The sequence below is a fragment of the Poecilia formosa genome, unplaced genomic scaffold, assembly GCF_000485575.1.
Source record: "Poecilia formosa unplaced genomic scaffold, Poecilia_formosa-5.1.2 Scaffold5, whole genome shotgun sequence".
Taxonomy (NCBI): domain Eukaryota; kingdom Metazoa; phylum Chordata; class Actinopteri; order Cyprinodontiformes; family Poeciliidae; genus Poecilia; species Poecilia formosa.
In genome coordinates, this window is record NW_006799944.1 from 4,230,140 (window position 1) to 4,251,148 (window position 21,009).

General features: G+C 41.3%; 1 protein-coding gene and 1 long non-coding RNA gene across 2 annotated transcripts in view; both read right to left on the minus strand.

Moving 5' to 3' along the window:
* The window catches only part of LOC107837646 (uncharacterized), a 33,280-nt gene extending 28,898 nt beyond the window's left edge, over positions 1 to 4,382 (minus strand). Inside the window, exon 1 of the long non-coding RNA XR_001663689.1 lies at positions 4,104 to 4,382. This is a non-coding gene — a long non-coding RNA (uncharacterized LOC107837646). The remainder of the gene's footprint in view (positions 1 to 4,103) is intronic.
* A 3,590-nt stretch (positions 4,383 to 7,972) lies between these two features.
* The window catches only part of mn1b (meningioma 1b), a 20,261-nt gene continuing 7,224 nt past the window's right edge, over positions 7,973 to 21,009 (minus strand). Inside the window, exon 3 of the mRNA XM_016677758.1 lies at positions 7,973 to 9,499. Within this exon, the coding sequence (XP_016533244.1) occupies positions 9,282 to 9,499 (218 nt within the window). The 3' untranslated portion in view covers positions 7,973 to 9,281. The remainder of the gene's footprint in view (positions 9,500 to 21,009) is intronic.

The following is a 21,009-nucleotide window of genomic DNA, read 5'->3' on the forward strand; positions in this document are numbered from 1 at the left end:
CACTCTAAGCCTGATGACCTAATCACTCTCCCGGTGAAGCAAGGTGACAATTGGATGTTACGATACTGAATATCGATTTTTTTCTAGCAAAGAAAATATCAATATATATATCGCAAAATCGATATTACACAGCCCAAAAAAAATGAAATATATATATATATATACATACACATATGGAGTTATGGTGTACCTCCAAATACAATTAGACCCACAAATAAACTGTTACAGTTCACCTAAGAATACACCAACTAAACTAGAACCATATTTTTGGTCAAAAATGAATATAATTCTGGTCCTGTTTGACCCACAGCCCGACAGATTTGTTTGGACAAAACAATTGAAAAAAAAATGCCTCTTTGAGGAAGACTAACGCTTGAAAGTACATGGCCACGCTGCATTTGAGGATGCTGCTGCCATGTGGGGTCCTGATGCTGAGGAGGCTGACAGTGAGTGTGCCTGTGTGATACTGAGATCCGGGACTTTTCTGTGATTAATGATAGGGGACGCGCCCCACTAATTGTGGTTCCTGACACAGGCACACGTCCCCAGACAAAGCAGGACAGGCCTGGAGCAGGGTGCCATGCTCAATCACCTTCCAGCAGAAAGCCTGTGTGTTTCTCTGGAGGAGGGGGGGGTGGATTCAGAGCAAAGAGAGGTCACGGGATATCTTGTGATTACAGGAGAGGAGACCTCCAAAGAGACTTGAGTATCCTACCAGCTGAGCAGACTATGGAAACGCTCACTGCCTGGAACACAGCTGAGATAGAGATTTACTAGGAACAACGGCTAACAAAACCTGGAAGGCAGAGCGTCCTAGAATGAAGCAGCGGCTCTTCTTGGCCTTACTTTATCCTGTCCAGACTATCCTCATTGGATTTAAAGCAAGTCTACTTGTAGGTTTGTTGAATTAAACGCACCTACTGCAACACCATCAACAACATCATGCATTTCACCTGAGAAAAATAAAACAACTCAACACAAGTGAGGTGTCCTACATCTCACCTCTTCATACTGGTAACCTCGGTTAAAACTCTGGAAAACTACTACTAGATGGAGCAGGTATTTCTATTTTTGCAAAAGTTTATGAGTGAAAATCAAACTAACTTTAAATAAATATTACAGATAATGTGACCCATAACTCTAAAATAAATGTATTGTATAGTTTCATCAGCACTAGAAACTCTTGGCTTTTCTGGTTTTCTACAGTTATTACTCAAGGTTAGTATCATCTTTTCTGCAAAAGGACGTGGAGCTCACAGGAAAATCTCTTTTTTTTTTATCTTCTTTTTTTACGACACGGGTAAAAACTTTTACACAACTCACCCTTGGAGTCTGTAAAAGTGAACTAAATGGTCCCAAAATGCAAACGCATTGTCCTTCCCTTCCACCTGCCAGCATATTTTGAGAGCAGAGACAGATGGAAGTCATGAATTGGATGAAGTGAGGGACTCCAGACATTCAGCTCTATTAAGAAATCCCTTTACAGGGGGCGGGAGCTGGGCTGTTTTCATATTGTTTCTATGAGCAAAGCGGTTGCCACAATGGGTTTGGTTCTCAGAATGAAAGGCTTTGCTGGGGTCTGTTTTAGATTTGCCTTTACGTTTGAGATCAAATTTTAAGCCCCGTTTGAACTCATCAGAAGACAAGTCTTGACTTAATTCAAAGAATCATTTTGTTTAGATGTATTTTTAAGCTTATGTGAAGTCATATGTTTTTTTTTTCTGTAAAGCTGGGGGTGTATCATACCTTGGCCTCTTGGACTGCTATGTTGTCTTAGGACCGAGTCATTCAGGCCTAGACCCCGTTGGTCCCTCTTTGCCCACCCCCCACCACCCCAGGCCCCCAAGCCCCTGTGAGCTTCCCACAAAAAAAGTTCACAATGCTATTCAAACAATAGGCCAAAGGACAAAGAGCACATTTACACAAGTGGAGCTTTCTTTAAAAGCAAAAAGGCACCGTTTGGAAGATTTCCAACCCTCCCCCCTTCAAAACTTTTTTGAAAAAGAAACAAGGATCCCCCTTTCGCCCCTCCATGTCCCACCTCTTACAAAAAAAAAAAAAAAGTTCACCATTCCAGTGATGGAGACGTGGGAGCCAAATAAATTGAACCCAGCCCAATCCCACCCGCCAGTCCACAAGCACCCCCAATTTAGCCAAACACCCTCTTTACAGGACAAAAGCCCTTTAAAGGCTGAGTGTATGTGAGGGCTCTGGTGGATACCATAGTGGCTTAAAGACCGTGGAGGCCTCTAAAAGACACTTCTTTTACTCCCAGTCTCCTTCCATGCCTCCCTTTTCCTTCTCTCTATCTCTTTCTTTCTCTCCCTCAGTTTTTCTCTCGGGCAGTGAAAGGTTCAGCAAGGGGTAGAAAGAGTTTTGGTAGCATGGGGAGAGGGACCCAAATGGGGGTGGGGTGGGGGTGATGAGGGTGTTCCTGTGTCAACATTGTGGTATTTTCCCAAAGATGCATATCGCCTCTATACAAATAGGAGATGTATTTATAGGAGTACATAGAAAGCTGCGTGAGTGGAGAGTGTTTGGCTGAGCTTTCTGGCCACAGCCCCCAAGGCTCCATGGACAGTCTTCATGGCTAGTGAAATTGTTATTCTTTAGATGGACGTTGGCTGGGAAACACGCAAGTTCTCAGGCGACCACACAGTGTTTGCCCTCCCAATATGGCTGCCCTGCAGAGGAGCCCATTGAAGGACGGCATCCAGCATCATACATCTTGACTGGAGCCAGTATCTCAAGGTTCCTGTCGCTATGCCTTGCGTGGAATTTAGTCGAACACCAAACATGTTTGGGAAAGAAGGGCACACACTGCAGCTTGCCTGACACAAGCTGTGGCAAGCTAGTCATCGTAGCTTTGAGTATTATGCATTAAATGATTTTACTGTCATGTAAGTAAGTCAAAGTTTCGCTTTAAGAGGTCAGTCAAACTAGACCTGCAGGTAGACGAACAGCACGAGGAGTTCCCTGGCACATAGTGAGGTAACTCTCTTAAAGAAAACTTGGCAGTATGCCGGGACAAATACAAAGGACAAAGACAACAACATTCCAGCACTCAAAGCTTCTGTATTATTTATGTAATCCATCAAATCACTCCTCAAACACATACTCTTACATCGATGCAGTACTTTCAGGACAGCACTTTTGCAATATACCAGTCAGACCAGTGTTATCAGTGACTGTAAAAACTGGCTGTTTTTTGGTACGGTATTTCCTTCTACCAACAGGCTGTTCCATGAAACAATTGAAAAATAATGTTGTGACAATGTGTGCTAGAAACCTCAAAAAAGCACAAAACAAAACTATACTAGGCATACAAAATGCTTTCATACTGTTACGCATTTTGTTATATTAAGATTACAAGCTGTAGCGTAATTTATTCTGATTTTATCTATTACATACCGTGTTTCCCCGAAAGTAAGACAGTGTCTTACTTTCTTTTTATCCCCAAAAGCCCCACCATGTCTTACTTTCGGGGTATGTCTTATATTGGAAAAAAATTGTCGAATTTTTTTGTTTTAACCATAAAATTAACGGCAGTGACAAGTGCAGGGGACGGCGTGGTGACGTATGGAGAGGGGGGCGGTGCGGACGTGGGCAGGAGGCGGCGCGCAGGTAGATGAGAGGTGTTTCCCCGAAAAGTAAGACATATGTCTTACTTTCGGGGTACGGCTTATATTAGCCGACCCCCCTGAAACCCCCGATACGTCTTACAATCGGGGGTGTCTTACTATCGGGGAAACACGGTAGTTCTCGTGTCATGTCACACTTCTGTGAACTTTGTAACTGACAGTCATCTTGGTAGGAAGTTGCTATGGATTGATGACAATAAGAAAGGCACAAGCTTAGAACTAGCTCTCGCCTTGTTGATATCTAACTTACAAACAATACAAATACATTACAACTGTGTTATTCGATAACAATTTTTAGTACCCTACCCAACTCTGTGTAATACCAGGATAAATATCAGTGATATTTACTGCATTACTTACTGCCGAACTAGCTAAGACAAGCATGTAGCCAATGTGTATGTTACTAAATGTACTTACTCTGCTAGTCACCAGAAACGTGTTATTCAGGCGAAGAATTCATACCTTAAACATCTGTTTAAACACTGGTTGTATGCGTCCATAGATTGCAGGCCGCGAAGGTCCTCCATGGTGTACTCAGTCTTCGCCTGACATATTTTCCTTCTCCGTCTCATTCCGGTCGATTCCGATAGTAGTGATTTTTGCTCACGTATCTTTCTTTCGCACATTGGTCAAGATTCCGTGTCCACATTTTCTTTTTGTGGTCTTGAAGTCATAGGTCCGGTTTTGCATTGCGCTTGCCTACAAAGATGCCGCGGATCACTTCCGGTTCAGACTTCTTCTTCGCCCTCCCTCTTTCTTCTTCGTGAAATTTATTGGGGGTTGGCAAAAAATGTTAGGTGAGCATTACCGCCACCAACCGCTAAGGACTGTTGACCACGTGACACAAAACAAAACTTAAAAAAAAGGTTAAGACCTTTAGGAACTATGACCAAGATAGAAGTAACGCACATTTGTGAAGTGAAAGGAAAGTGAAATTATGCATAGTTTTTAAACATTTTACAAGTAAAAATCAACAATGTGACATTTCTATTGAGTTCCCTTTTCTCCATACACCTTAATAAAATCCAGTTAAATTGAAGTAAAGGTCACAAACAACCTTCCAGACTTTGAATAACAGAGTATCACCCCCATTATATAAAAATAGAATTGCAAGCCTACCAAGATATTGTCATGTGTAACCTCCAATAGCATGATGAAGAATAACATAATAGCTGCAAATAACATAATAACGTTGGTCATTTGAACTATAATAATGCCAATAGCATTACCTGTGAGACACAGTGGTGTCAGCTTCATGCTGTGAGAAAACTTTTCTATAGAAGAGACAGAAATGCTTTTCAGAGTTGATGAGAACAAGCATGAAGCTAAAAGCTGAAGCTTAAAGATTCAAGATTGGGGTGAAGATTCACCTTCTAGCGTGAGAACAAAGCATTAGAAAGGACTAGTCAGCGTCAAGACCAAAATCCAGTTAAGAGTCAGATGTTCACAGTCTTTCCCCTCTAAATGAGCTTTAGCTAGAATGGACACTAACGAATGAGGGCCAAATACACTGGCACACTGTCCAGAATTTTACTTAGAAAAAAATGTTGAAAATCATGTTGCCTTGTTGTTCCATTTCATAATTATGCAGCACTTTTTGTTGACGTATCACATACAATACCAATAAAAAAAACATATTAGCATTTCTTCTTCTAACATGTGTAAACTGTAGACATATCCTTACTTTAGCAAGTAGGAATTTCTAAGCAGCGTCACCATTTAGTGATAGTTCTCAGAGAATTCTGCTAGAATCTTCTGCTTTATTTGCACAGAGCACTCATAATCAGCATTTATGCCCCTAACCATTTTCCACTTTCTCCCTAATCCCCCTTCCTGAAAGAGACACTCCCAAGTGACATGCCAGTCTGCGGTGTAACCAGTCTCTGCTGTTTGCTAAAGCTGCAGCTCCTTGTGCATTGTGCTCACAACAGGCCATGCAATCCTACACAGCAAGGCACCGAGTACAGCAGCAAGCATAAACACACCTGAATAACACAGACAGGCTCCTGCAGGGAGCTTCTGAGTGTGTGTGTATCCTAGACAGCGCTGATGCAGGGCTGAGCACCACAGCCCTGTTAGGTTGCATTGACGTCTCCACCTCAGAGCTGGCACACTGGGGAGTTATTGATTACCATTAAGCATCCATGCAGATGGCCAATAAAGAGCACGTGAGCCAAAGAGGGTCTGGGGAGCAGAAAGAGGGGAGGTGTGTGTGCATGTGTGTGTGTGTGTGTGTGTGTTTAGAGTGAGCTAGAAGGCAGTAGACGTAAGATGGTGTTTGAGGCGGTGAAATAAGAATATGAAATTGTTAAATATTGCAGTTTTGGTTTAATTTTGTTTATATGGTTATATCTTTCTGTTTGTTTTTTTAAGCGGCACTGGAAATTGCAAGCAGATATAAAGTAATCTAGTAATTTTTTTATTTTATTTTTTATTTTTTTGCAAAAATGAATCTAGACGCCATATTATTTTCAGGTATTTCTCATGTTACTCCTCCGGGTTTTCTCAAGTTCCGACATGCTTGTCAGTGTTGTGCAATGGTCCACAACTTTTTCTGTCATGTCTTATCCTTTGATATCTAATGTTGAGATTGATGGTCCTGAAGCTCTGCTCAGCAAATTGTACAATGTAAAAGACACTTTAAAAGGATTACGTGGATTCTTTGAACTGATGTTCTGTAAAGTTCTTATTAATGGTAGTTTTATTATCTGTATATGACAGATGTTACATCAGTGAGTTTGTGGAATATCTCAAGAGCAATGGAAGGCTAATAAAAAGTCATATGTGACTTTGTTTCGCTAATATCAGCTTTCTAATAGCATTCAAACAAAAAAATGTATATTTACATACTACAACATATTAGCAGCTATTACCTGCCTGTACGGTTTTTCTCTTGGTTTTTCAGCCAATTTATGAGATCAGCTGCATTTCAGCTATGCTGGTTCACACTGTAGACTCTAAGTTCACCAAGAGTGGAGAAAAACATTTAAACTTTAACACAAGACGTAATTTGTAACATCTGCAGCTGATACAGGCCCCAGTGAAACACCTTCAGTGTAGAAACAAAGATGTTGCTCGGCGAAGAAAATACCCTGAGAGTCTTCTGTGAAAGGTTTAACAATTAATATCTTTTAATGTTGCATTGTATCCTGGGGACATTAACACGTTTAGTTGGAATTGTTTTAAATTGCTAAAATTTGCCTAAACTGGGCATCCCTCCCAGTAGCTATTAGCCTTCATTCCTCTCTAAGGATTTAATCAGTGCTCTCCAAGCTCACTCTGACGTGGAATATTTCTGCTCTAGACAAAAGAACTAGTGTTGATAATAACTTTATAGAATCTTATCTCGAAATGCATAAACTATCCATTTTTAAATTAAAAAAAATTGCTGTGTGGTACAGTGTTTTATCCACAAAATGCCCATTTTTATTATGGGTTTTTCATCCTTCTGAAGTACATCAGTCTTGTCTTCACTGTTTTGGTTGTTTCATACCAGACTTTTTCAGTTACAAAATGGTGCCGTCTCCTGCAGCTTTAAGATAATAAAAAAATAGAATTACAATTTACAATAACATCTCAGTTATAAACCCAGGTCCTGTGATGTAACAAAACAAAAAAAGAGACTGAAAAATAATTTCACTTGTACAGTTCAAGTGAAACCTATAAAAGGAAAAAATGGGAGGAAAAATGCAAAACCTCATTGCAAAAGTGTGCACACCATTTAACTAATACTTCATTGAAGTACCTTATCATATAACTTATACATTCACTCTTGAGTACGCAGCTACTATAACGGATCTACTTTACAAGGGATAAAGAATATTCCAGACATTTTCTTCATTTGCTCACAAGCAACAAAAACCAGACCAACAAAAGAATGGTGTCCTCATAGAAAAATCAAAGTTTTGGAGTGGTCTTATCAGGATGTGACCTTTAGATGTCCTCACAGTCCAAGAAAATTGGAGAATGTTTGAGTGGGAAAGTATGCAAATACTGCCAAGTCAAGAAGTAGCTCGTTGAGAGATTTTTAACCTGTAAGAAGGTGCTTTAGCAAAGTATTAGTTAAAGGTAAGTGAAGGTTTGAAAATTAATGATGTCTGTTTTTTTTTGTTTTTTTTCTAAATTACAAAAAAAAAACTAGAATTTTAACAGGAGTGTACTGACTTCAGAGAGCCACTGGATCTCAGACATGGTAGCGACATGGCGTATGGAGAGCCAAAATGGAAGCAGGATGGAAGAAATAGTAACACATAAGTACGAAATGAGGGTACAAGATAGCAAATTAACAACCAAACAGCAGACTTTCAAAAACACTTAAGAGACAGAAATGCCACCTTTAACATCATATTTATTGTTATTTAGTTACTCAATAAAACATATACAGATATATACAATATGCAGGAAAACAGACGACTGCACTTTACATATTATTAAAAAAAGGAAAACAATAACAAAAAACCTGTTTGTAAATTGCCGTCACAGTCCTCCATCTATTGTTCAAAAAATTCAAATTCAACAGAAGCTTTTATTTAAAGGTTACAAGATTGCCTAACACACAGCAAAATGTTCTCTTATTATACATGTGCAATACCAATAATCTTTTTTTTAATTATTATTTTTCATTTCCCTTATCAAACAAACCCCTTGACCTCCTCTGTTGTTTCTAGTTCCCATTGGCTGAATTGTATACAAGTGGTTGAGCTCACAAGATGTGCAGGGGAGAAGAGAGAGAGAGAGAGAGAGAGAGAGAGAGAGAGAAAACACTTTCTCAGCAAATTGACTGAAAGAGAAATATGAGTTCAATGACTGAGAGCAGCAAACAAAAACGATTCAAAAATGGTTCAAAAATGCTTTGACATAGACGAAAAAATCTGAGTTTGCCACCCCTCTACCCCCCACACCAAAAAAAAAAAATGTTGAGGTACATTCCTGCATAACTGTCCCTCTTCTGGCCTTCGTCTGGGTCCGTTTGGCTTTGCCAAGTGAACCGGCGAGCCTTGTCGACGAAATTAGCCCACCATTGGTCAAACATGTCCCCACCCAGAAGATTCAGGTCAACTTTAGAGGTGTAGCCATAGCTGAGGTAAGAGCAGGCAGACTGCAATAAGCAATGAAGCCGAGGTCACATCACCGATACTTAAACACGGGTATACAATCAAAGCCAATGACAACTGACATCTGTTCCTCTGTTCTTCTGCTTTTCTCTTCTCCTCCTTAAACATGTCTTTATTTCTCTTCAACAATGAAATCAAAGGGGAAAGAAAAAAAAATGGATTTGAGGTTTTCCAGATGTGGGGAATCGGCGAGTCGGCCCCACGTTTTATTGTCCAGCAGAATATTAATGCATGACTGTGTTAAAAAAGAAGGGGGGGAAAAAAAATCATGGCATTTGATTCTGTGTGTGAGTGTGGGTGTAAGTTGCGTTCGTGTTTTCTCGTTTATGAGCACGAATGTCTCTCTCCCTGAACAGGCAAGAGCCGCACACAGCTGTCTCACTGACATATCATCGTCATCGTTTCTGCTTTTTTTTTTTCTTTTTTCTTTTTTTTTGGTCTCTGAGGTTGTCCTTCAGTTTTTTTGTTTGTTTTTTGTTTTTTTTTCTGGTTTTGTATCCTTCTTCATCCAAGTCTGTTTTGTCGCTCAAGTCAGAGCTGCCACAAACGTCCCAAATCGGTTCGAGATGTCAGAGTGGATGGAGCGCCAAGAGGAGACGGGCCCCCCTCGGCCCTTGCTGTCCCCCAGCTCGTCTGTGCAGTGGACGGACAGGCACTGCAGGTGGTTCCCGCCGCTGCTCCCGCCTCCTCCCCCTCCGGCTCCTGGGGCCACAGCTCCGGTCTTACTCTGGGAGAGCTCGGATTCTGAACAGAAGCACAGGAAGGAGGAGGTTAATTAAGGCTCCGACAATTCCAAGCAGCTGGCATTCTCTGATACAGATGAATCATTTAAAATATACACATTTAATGAAACCAGTGTCATTTTCACATCCCACTCTCAGTCTGCACTGTGAAATTAATTCAACACCATTCCATCCCCCTCTCCTCCCCTCTCCCATTTTTTTTCATCAATAAGACCAAAAGTGGAGCCTGTAAGCAAAGCTTCTTCTTCTCACAGTCCACCTCCTCACTGCCTGAAAAAAATACGTGAAAGCAGGCACACACACACACACACACACACGCGCGCGCACACACACAGAACAATTTAAACATGCAACTCTGGGAAACTCTTGCATGATCTCCCATCGCTGGGTCAAAGGGCACCGAAGGAGACTGACCTTTTTATCCTGCTTGGCCCAATTTATGGGCATAATGACCATGACACAGTATCGACCCTGTGTCAGCAAAGTGTGAAGTCTCCTATTAAACGGATGAGGAAAAATCCATACATAGGTTGATTAAACATTATGTGGAAAAACCCAGAGGTCCACCAAGAAATCGGCTGGTGGCTGGAACTGGCTGATTTTACCCTCGAGTGGCCCCGATTTGTGATCAGCAGGTCAGGAAAAGTCTGATCTGGGAAGGCAACATTCCTAAGCACCAACAGGTCACAACCCTTCAGTGTCGAATTTGTCACTGAGGGAGCGAGGAAGAGGTTCTTAGCTGTATTTTTAATATCAATAAAGGGCTTAAGAATAAAGTTGTAAGCACAAAGGATGTGTGAAGCCATTTAAAAGGAAGCAGAATTTTCCAAAGAGGAATGTCGGGTGTGCATTCAGCATGCTATGTGTAAACAGGAAGTTAGGCTTCAGCAAATTAAAAAAAAAATAATAAAGTTAAACCCGTGGCAGAAGAATTGCTATTTCTAATTCCAATCCGTCATCTAACACATTGGATTAGGAATCTGTTAGAAATCTTTTGGAAATATCACAGCTTTACAGGAAATCCTCAGAGGAAGTCAGGGTTTGTATCTGGGATAATTGTCAACACAAGACACTAACGACGGTTTAAAACATTGGTTATTTCATCATTTTATCTTTGTCATAAAATTGCAGATAAATTCTGTTGAGCTGCAGAGCTGCGTAATACATACTGCTCTCTCTTTCCTAACCACACACCTCTCTGGTGCTAAAAGATTCAATGATCGATCATCCACAGCGTCAAAAAAGAAAGGCGGGTTGACTCTGTGGAGTGTCACGCAAATAAATAATTCTACAACTGGACTCATAATAAAATACTGGTAGTGGAAAGTAAATTACAACTGTGCTGTAGCTGTTATTTGATTTAAAATGACATTGTAGTGAAAATGTGTGCTTTTTAAATACTGCTACATTTCAGAAGTAGAGTGAAAAAAAAATAGTGAGGTGTAGCTAGACTTCTTTAAGAATAATTAAACTTACAATTTATACCAAAAAAAAAAAGTAGTAGATTTATGTTTTTATTATTTACATTCTTTGCAAAAAAAAATCCTCATCGGGAGGATGTCCATGGAAATGTCTGATCGGTACATCGCTAATAAAAAATGCATATGTTTGTATCTATAAAAGCAGACAGAGTAAATGTGGGCTCCCAAGATGCATGATTCAAATGTGGACACAAAAAAAAAACCTTATGTGCCATGTGAAGGAATACATTGCTAAAGAAAAGATGAAGAGAAGTGTGAACTTCTTATGAGTGCAGCATCACACTTCATCACATCTATCTGCGAAGAAAAAGTAAAAATAAGTACAGATTTATTAGATTAAATCAGGACACAATGGAAAAAAAAAACGGAGCCGAGGTAGTGGTGGGGCTATGCGATGTGTGCCACTAATGCAGCATCTTTCGGTTTTGGGTTTTGACTCCAAGCAAGCCCTTAGCACAGAGAAAACCGCGTGTGAAGATGTTAGCGATCGTCGGTTTACATCAGTCCGATTAATCTCCCATCTCCTCACCACACAAAACGCTCCGCCGCCCTGCTCCGTGTGGATGGTTGAAACAAACCAGATCAACCGCGTGAAGACGTAAAGCTTTGAGGTTCAGGGACACGTTGGTGTGTGAGAGCGGAGGCAGGTGGAAAACAGCTCTGACAAGCTGAGTTACATGTGTCAGAGACGGCAGGGAGGGGGTAGGAGGAGGGGGCGAGGCTGTGATAGACGACAGTTTGGGCGCAGAGCGGCTCAAGATCACAACACTCCAGTCAGGGTGATGCTCACCTGAGGGAAGTGGGAGCTGTTGCAGAAAACCTTCATGCATGCCTGTATCATCTGCAAGCTGACTTTCTCCTTTTTCAGCTAATCTGTTTTGTTTTGTTTTTTCTTCCCCCTTGCTTTCTTTGCTCATTCTTGTCACTTCTTGTGGCAGCAGTCATACAATTTGATTCAAAAGGGACAGGGATAAAAGCAAGAAGGAAAAAAAAAAAAAAGATGGCAAGACTAAAATGCGGGGCGGCCAGAAGAGGCAGACAGGCAGGCGTGCCCCCCAGCCAGTCTGGGCTGCGACCAGTGGAACGGAAAAGTGGGGGGATTTGGTGAAAGGTCAGGCAGCCAAGCCTCCCGTTGTTCTCCGTTTCATCTGGTCCTATCACCTCTGCTCCCTGGAAGATTTCTCTCCATCTCCCAACCCCAATCCAGGTGCCTGATGGAAGCGTACTGTATGTACGACGGGGGTGAAGAGGAGGGAGGAGGGGTGGGGGGCGAGCGGTTGTCGCTGCTGGTTCGGTGAGCAAGGAGACAGATGAGGATTTCAGAGCGGTGTTGGTGGTGGTTGTGACAAGATCTCACATTTGCCAGAGGGTACAGTCATACACCTCAGCATGGCTGATCCCCCACACCCACCCCCTGCCAGTCCCACCCCCACATCCCCTCACACTCCCTCTTCCCAGCGCAGTGCCCTCAAGCACCCGCCAGCAGCTCATGCTAGCTGGGCACAGCAGGGTCCGCACCGGCCTGAATAGGCAGCCAAGCGTTCCCCTGGCTCACTGCTGACACACAGCAAACTGACAACACACACAGCCAAAAACACAGAGCACACCAACCAACCAAGCACTGCCACACTCACACCAGCCTTCAGCTGCTGCTTCGCATGCACACACACACACACACACACACACACACACACACACACACGCATGCACGCGTACACACACAGGCCAGAAAGCAAGGACATGCATACAACAGCGCACACGTACAAGCACAGCTACATGCATTACTCAGCTTCAAAGCAAAGGACAGCGGTGGAAAATACACAGAAGGAAAACTACACATGGGTGAAAACATCAGATATGATCACTATCTTTTGTGATCACACACTCTTACGCATGGCTGTCATTAGAATAAACCCAGTATTCATGTTCAAGGCATCTGTTTTTGTCTTCGTGAAGAAGAAATTTGGGCATGGGTCGATATGTTAACCTTGAGTGTAAGAGAAGAACAGCATCATGTTATTAACAAAAAACACTTGGAGGTAAACATAATCTTATTGTTCTTGGTAAAACGATGAGACATAATGTACAGCATTTTAAAATGATAATCACGTTTGGTAAACACATCTATATATGTATTAGGACATTTAACACAAACTCATATTCGCTGGCATGTTGGTTAAAAAAGGCCTCCAGTTAGTTTTTAACAAAATACCACATGTAGTATCAGGCTGAGGGTTTAAAACTGTGACACCTTAATAAGAGCTGTGTGTTATACTCCTTTAGCTTCCAAACCACCACAGCCCACGAGTTACACAACTCAAAACATGTTCAAATCAAATTCGTTTTCGCTGTAAAAAGGACAGTGACCTTCTTTCAGCCAGCTGACCATTGGCTGAAACCTTTTTATTTCTTGACACTGTAAATGAATATGGGGCCTGCTACCAGCATCGAGGCCCATGGCTGCAATACATGCAATATGGTCATTGTAATTTGCTGGAATTGCTAAGTCAATGCCTTGTTGCAGTCAGAAGGGCTTCCTCACACAGACAAAGCTTTCACCAATTATGTGACCGGCTGATTTTCATTACTGAACTATAATTAGAGTATAAAATCATACTGCTTGTAGCTAAATTCACGTTTGACTACTTTGCTTGTTATGCAAAGTGGAACATTACTGCAAGAATGAATTGTTGTAAACTGCCTTTAGATGCCATTTGTTGTAACTTAGTTGTAAATAAATAAACTGAATTATAGTGTTCATTTTAAAGAAACAATGAGTGTTAAAACCTGACCATTAAAGAAAAAAACTAACTATAACTCAACATCATAGGGCCTCCGGCGGGATTCAATGGGTGTCTTTTTTTTTTTTTTTTTTCAGAAAAACAAGACTGGAAAAAAAAAAAAAAAAGATCAACACACCACACTTAAATTAGCCATGCCGGTAAGATTTGTTCGAAGGTGGAGACGGCAGTGTGAAATTTGAAAAATCACACAAGTCTAAATCCCAAATCACCATGACATTTTACAAGCAGGAATTTTCTTCAATAAAGTCTATCTGGCTACGGTTGTTCATTGACTGACGCAGAATTCATATCCACGGTAATATCTCAATAATGGCCCATTCATCTGAGGGAAACGAGTGCTTAGTTCCAACCAGCGAGAGTGAAAATGCCTAATAAAAAAAAAAAAAGGGGGGCAACGGTAACAGTGCAGGCAGCTGCGCTCAGCCACAAATACACCTTAATATCCTTAACCACATTACAGCCACAAAGGATTACCAAAGACGTGTGTTAAATAAATACCGAATTCAAAGTGATGCATTTATATGGCCATATCTCTCACCCCAAGTGCAGTATATTTTTATTTGGTGCCTGGTGATGATGCTCATACACACACACAAACACACACAGCAGCAGCAGCAGCAGCAGCAGGGTTGTGAAGCCGTTTTCACAGACACAGCCAGAAACGATTTACAGAGATGAGTGGAGCTTGAATGCCATGAAGGCAGGGAGCACAGCGCGCAGCTCCGGTTGTCTGGATGACACCAATGTGTCTGGGAGCTGACGGCCTGACATGGGTTTACATGTCAAACCGCAGCACAGGAAGGTAAACAAAGGCTGCTCAGAGACCGTTTTCCTGCCAGCACCATATTAACTGCTAAGGAGCACAATTACTTCTTCAGATTAATCTTAAAAAGCAGCGGCACACTCGAAAGGGACTTGGATAATATTTAAGGGAGACAAAGAAGTGTCAGTGGTTCGTGACGTCAGAGGGGGACGTCAAGGTATTCCCAAAGTTCCGATTCATCATCAGCTACCATTTCCTGGAGCTGAAAGTGTTTTTAACGAGATTCCAGATGAAGTAACGGGAGTAAACGCAGTTTCTTCTGCAACTATGTGTGGACTACAAAAGAAACAACAAATGATGAAGTGCGTTGAATCTCCATTCTGTGCGAGGTTGTGAGAAATGCTTGCTTCGCATTTTTGATTTGCAGATCCTACTGGGAAAGATCTTTTAATGAGAAAGCAGAGAAAACGCTGGTGATCACAGACTTTCTGAGACTGTAAGGAGTTGTGTCTCTCTCCCACCTGTTGCACAGTCAGCTGACTCAGTGCAGGTCAAGAAAACATTTCGCTGTCTTTCTAGAAAAACAAAATTGAAATATTTTTCAACTGTGGACAGCTGTGAAGTGGAAACTCAAGGAGAATCGCCCGTCACTCTCTTATGGAGACACTTTTTTTTAAAGCTAAAGCTACAGCTAAGTCTGTTCACCTGCAGATTGCAAGCTAGCTACTAGAGCAGATAGCCTGAGTAATTAACAACCCACTATCAGCTTGTCATACTGACAAATGTTAGATATTTGTTACTTTTTTGATTATTTCTATTCATCAGAACCAAATCAGCAAATATCAATATATTATTTCAGCAGCTGTATGAATTAATTAATTTATTTAAAAGGGGCATTATTTAGGTCTACTATGCAAAGTGCCAGATTTAGCCACAGACAATAATTTTAATCTGCAATGTCTGAATTAAAACATTAAGTCACATTTTTGGTAAATTATAAAGTACTGCACCAAGTGCAGTCTGACCTGTAAGAGGACACTGACCAAGCAAAAGCAAAAGTCTTTTCTTGGATTATGTTTTATGTTTGAAAGAAACAAAAAACAAACAAACAAACAGGAACAAGCTGTGGTTTTAGATTGTGCTGATTTTTACTCAAGTTGTCAGGACGGCAAAATCTAATCCAGGCTCATTTCCATTCCAGAGAGACAATAAGAGAAGCTAAATTAAAATAAGAGCAGAAGGAAACGGAGTGTCTGCTGGCGAGTTTCGAGTTTCCTCTGTGACAGTGATTTCCCAGGCCCTGGCGTCCCATGCGGCAGGCGGGCCTGCGTCCTCCTTCTATCCCCATCCCAACACTTCCATGACGACACTTCACCTTTGACCTCGGGCTCTCCGGGGCGCGACCCCGTCCCCTCTGAACACAAACCAGACCAATCAGATCGCTGCGCTCCCTGACAAAAACACCCAAAGGCCTTCACTCCTGTGACAGTGTGTGACATCAGGTCAGATTCCTTTCGCATAACAACTAGAGCTGTGGTTCTGCGTGAGGACTCGGCACAAAACAGCCGTTCAAAACCACCAAGAGAAAAACAAAAAAATGAATACATCTCATCCTAGGAAAAAAGAAAAGAAAGAGGATGGGGAAAGGTTTGTTTAACCTGCAACAGGATGTAGCTAGTGGAAACTTTCATGCCTGGAGTTTATTGCATATGTTGTCGCCTGCCCTGAAAATACAGATTATTGCAAAAAATAAAAAAATCTAACTCACATTAGCAAATCTAATAAAGCCCTTAATTTGCAGGTATGGTTAAGGGCCCGATTGAGGTCCACATGGCCTGACAGAGGTATTGTCCCGGTTATCCATGCCCTGAGGTGGACGGGATAGGGGGCAGGGGGCTGGGGGGGGGGTGAATGTGAGGCTCCCCACAACCCCTTTAACTCCACCCAAGTGCCGTAGCATGACCTTTCCCTCAGAGCAGGGAGGATATCTGGAGGGAGCGACGAGGGACGGGTGGGGGGGGGGTCATTTCTCAGGCAAGGGCACAGGGGTTATTTTGGTTTGAATTTCCTCTCTGTTCTCTGCCCTGCAACATGAAGATGGAAAAAAGAAAAAGAAAAAAAAAATAAAAGAAAAAGGAAAAGCTTGCCTCGACAGGCACTGCCCCCAGCATTTGTTACCTTCTCTCCAGCAACACACTCACTACCATCCACTAACACTCATACAAACACACACCTCCCCCTCCAGCCACAAGAAGTGCTTAGGAAACCAGACACAAATCAGAACATGGGAAGTGATTTAGTGCCTCCTACATAACTCACAGCCATGTCCAGGACCTGTCCAGCATGTCATCCAAACCAGTGACATATTGATCTAGTTTGCTGTCTCTATTTTGTTTCTGCACACTGCGGCATGCTGGGTTTTTTTTTTTCTCCTTCTTCTTCTTTTCTTTGAGAAAAATTCACTTTTTGCACAGGCATTATTGGAAAAGATCCACATCACAAAACAAATGTGACATTTGAAAATGTAAGATGCTTAATCAGGGAATTTTTTGGAAGCGTGATGCATAGATTGGTGTGAGACTCATAAAACCAACATACTTGTTACAATTCCGTCTGTAAGATTTATTATGGTTTCGGTTCTGAGACTAAAACAAAACTCTAAAACAAACACTGCTAAATTTAGAAGTAGTTTTTAAGAGTTTATTGCACGGATTGTTCTACCTTTCTGCTCTTTGGGAAGAAAGCAAAGGTTTAACAAGCCGGTTTAATGGTCGGGTTAACTGCTTTCGCTCGCAGCCTGTAAGTTTTAAAATAGTAAGCCTGGCCATATTGATGTGTGGCGATTTTTTGGCTTCCACTCTATTACTGTCTGCGCATTTCTGATGAGTGCAAATGTTTCCAATTTTCGCTTTCTTGCGAGCGAGGCAAAAGTGAGGCTGTTTCCGTAAGCCACCTTACTGGCAGTGTGCAGCAAAGGACGGGGGGAGGGGAGGCAGGACTACCCGTTGCTTAGGGAAAACATTGTGGTTACTTCAACACTTTCTCTTTAAGGTGTTTAACTGTAAAACCACTCATATGGAAGTATGTGAGAGAAAAATAACTTTTTTTTTTATTCTTAGCACAGAGGAACCAACTTAAACAGTGGAAGGAAAATCTTTCTAATTCATGTTTAAGCGCAGAACGTTTGGGGAAGTACATTTGCAGCAATATGTGCAACTAAAAACTCAATCAAACATAGCAACAACTAAAAATCTAATGGAGCACAAAAATATTGGTAGAAAAATTGTATGGTTTGAATTCCCTTTGTTCTTCCATAAGTACAAATGGCAGCTATTACCCACCTACTCATCTCCGGAGCAAAAAGCAAGTCCTCTGAAAATCAGCCGCTTTCGTCCTTCCTTCCTTTCTTTCTTTCTTTCCTTCCTTCTTTCTTTCCTTCATTCCTGCTTTCTTTGTTTCTCCCTGTCTCTCATACCTCCTCTCGTACTCCATCAGTCTCTACTTCGGTCTCCCAGGAGAAACAGCCCCAGTGTCATAACTCATTTGTCAATTCCTCAATACAAATTAAACAGTGCCTGACGACTACCTGTATGCCAAATAACATAACCGCTACTGGCAGCGTGACAACATTCACACCTCTAAAAACTGAGAGTATACCCCCCAACACACACACACACACACACACACACACACACACACACGCACACAGGGTTTAAAAGCTGAACTACTTTCACTGGCAGCTAAGGATCGTGGGACACCTTTCAGGAGCTCAGTGCCCCCTGTCCACACTTTACAGTACGGTGGACATTCAGACGTTAGACACCATCTGAAGTTTGGATCCACACTCGTTTGCATTTCCAGCTGCATCCGAGGTGAAAATTTACCACATGCTGAGACAGGTTTAATTTTATCCCTGCGCCCTCCCTCTGGGGGAGAAAAACAAAACGCAGAAGGAACTTCTATTTTAAATATTTAAAAAAAAGAAAAACATTTTTTTTCGCAAAGCTAAAGGTTTGACATCTTCCTGTAGCAGTCACAAGCACGCCTCTTTAAGACTTCTTTTGACTGTCACTAATGCTCACATAAAAAAAATAAAATAAAAAAAACCCCCGAAGGAACATGCAAATAGATGCAGAAAACACTTCCAAAGACCATCTTGAAATCCAAACACTAAAGGCGAGTCAGACGTGTTTTCCATCTTTTTAAAAGTCGAGTAAATACGCTTACATTTTTCCAGCACGTTGGAATTAAACGTGCACCTCTCCGCGCAGACACCTGATGCTGAAGTCAGTAGCTGGGAGCCTGACACCGAGTCCAAATAAATCAAACTTTTATGCCTGCAGATGACGAATCCATACTGTCAAGCTGCGGTACCAACAATCCAGCCTTTCGTTACACACTGTGCATGCCAACCGCAACATCGAGAAAAAAAAAGGAAAGAAAAACGCAAACAAAGCTGTAGATTTATGAATTTAAAACAATATTCTAACCACCCCAGGCTTTTTTTTTTAAATACAGAAGTCTAGTTTATTGACTTCTCTGACAAAAGAATATTCAATTTCTTGTTTTCAAAAAACAATTTAAAAAAGAACCTAATAACTTGATAATATTTAAATTGCTTTAATTAAAGATGCACCGACCTGGCTTATTCTTTTCTTGCCAGGCATTGATTTCCAATTTAGCTTGGGCTCTGAGCTGCTGATGCTGATTTGGACTCTTTTTGATTTTTGTTTTGTTTTTGTTTTTTCTTAAGGGTTATAACTAAGTTAAAAGAAAATATGTGCAGTGGGTTCTTTTGCAGAGGTAGTGGTTTGGAATCCAATAGAAAAATTAAGGAATTACGAGAATTTTCTCATTTTACATCAAATTTGTTGCAGCATATGAGCTGCAACCATTTCAAAGTGCATGTTGTTGGCTTATTTGTTTTATAAACTTAAAATGAACACTTTTAGCTTTGATGCCTTGAATGAAAATTCTAAATTTCATCTGCTGATTACTGATCAGAGCCAATAAAGGGGAAAAAAAAAAGAGATCAATTTTGATCTCAAGTGATTGGTGCATCTCTAGAATTGGGATTGTAACAGAACAAGCTTTGACTTCAGCTTATTCCTCCTCCTTTGAGATGTTTGTTTAAAACAATAAAACATGATTATTATGGGACAGACGAGTGTGATAAATGTTGTTACAGACGTCAATATGAAACACCTTGTAATGACAAGTAAAGTACATAAACTGCCCGGAGCTGTTTCTAGCATATTCCGGCACGTGCCAATCACTTTCTTCTTTCTTGTAAAAAAAAAAAAAGAAAAGAAAAAGAAAAAAACAAAAAAAAGGGAAATAGAAATTACTGGTGTTGCTTGTGGGACCTTTGTCGTGCTAAAAATGTCAAAGCCAGGTGAGTCTCACAAGATTTCTCTTTTCACAGTGGAATATCAATAAGCCTCTACTTCTGTTGCAACTCGGTGCTTTCTAGTAAGCATGATAGGATGCAAGTTCTCCAGGTTTCAAAGCTGTCAGAGTCGGAGTGACAAAGATTTGATTATTATTAGAGCTTGTGTGAAGACTGGTTGGAGAGCTAAAAGTGAAACTCTTCCACAAGGTCAACTGCGAAATGTTTTTTTAACTGAGATGAGAAGATGAAAAAAAGTTACAAAAGCTTGTTGCAAAAAAAAAGAAAAAAAAAAAAAAAAAAAAGAAGTGAAATGTAAAAATAAAAATAACTGAATCACTTCCTACGCCTGCTGGTTGCCTGTTATCAAGACTGTGCATGAGTTTCCACATGAACGGTCAGTCACTGGCTAAGATATGTACATGAGAAAGGAAGAGGGAGGGTGTGAAAAACAAAAAGTTGTCGAAAAAGGAGAAATACAAACTGAGAGTGAACGACAGGCCGCTGACAAGGACCTGAAGTCGCTGGGATGATGAAGTGTACCAGATCCCTGCAAAGAAATACAGAGAAGCGCAACGTCGCAAAGACACGAGGCTAGAAGGGAATATCACTGCCACACGCATCGCTTTGAACGGCTGCAGAGGGAGCACAGAGAGGGACGCGCCGAGAGAACAGTTCCTGAAAGAACGGGCGAAGTTTTATCAGCTATCTGTCGACACATTTACACATTCACAGGAAGTTATTGAATATCTGCACTTTGTCTTTTTGTTTGGTTTCCCAAGTGAGCTGCTCTCCTGATCCACCACCGACAGGCCACAGCGCTAAAATAAACAGAATTATCGTACGTTTCATGATTTATTTTATTTTATTGTTATTTTTTTCAGGGAAACTGTGACGACACACAGTCCCTACAGGAACCGAGCTGACCCCTGACCCCTGAACCTCACCCGGTTTAACTCTCGCTGCCATCAGCTCGTCTGTGCAATCTGCACTCCGAGACTCTCCACTACGACACAGGGAAAACAGTGAATAAAAATAAAATAAATAATAATTAAAAAAAAACATTTTTAAAGA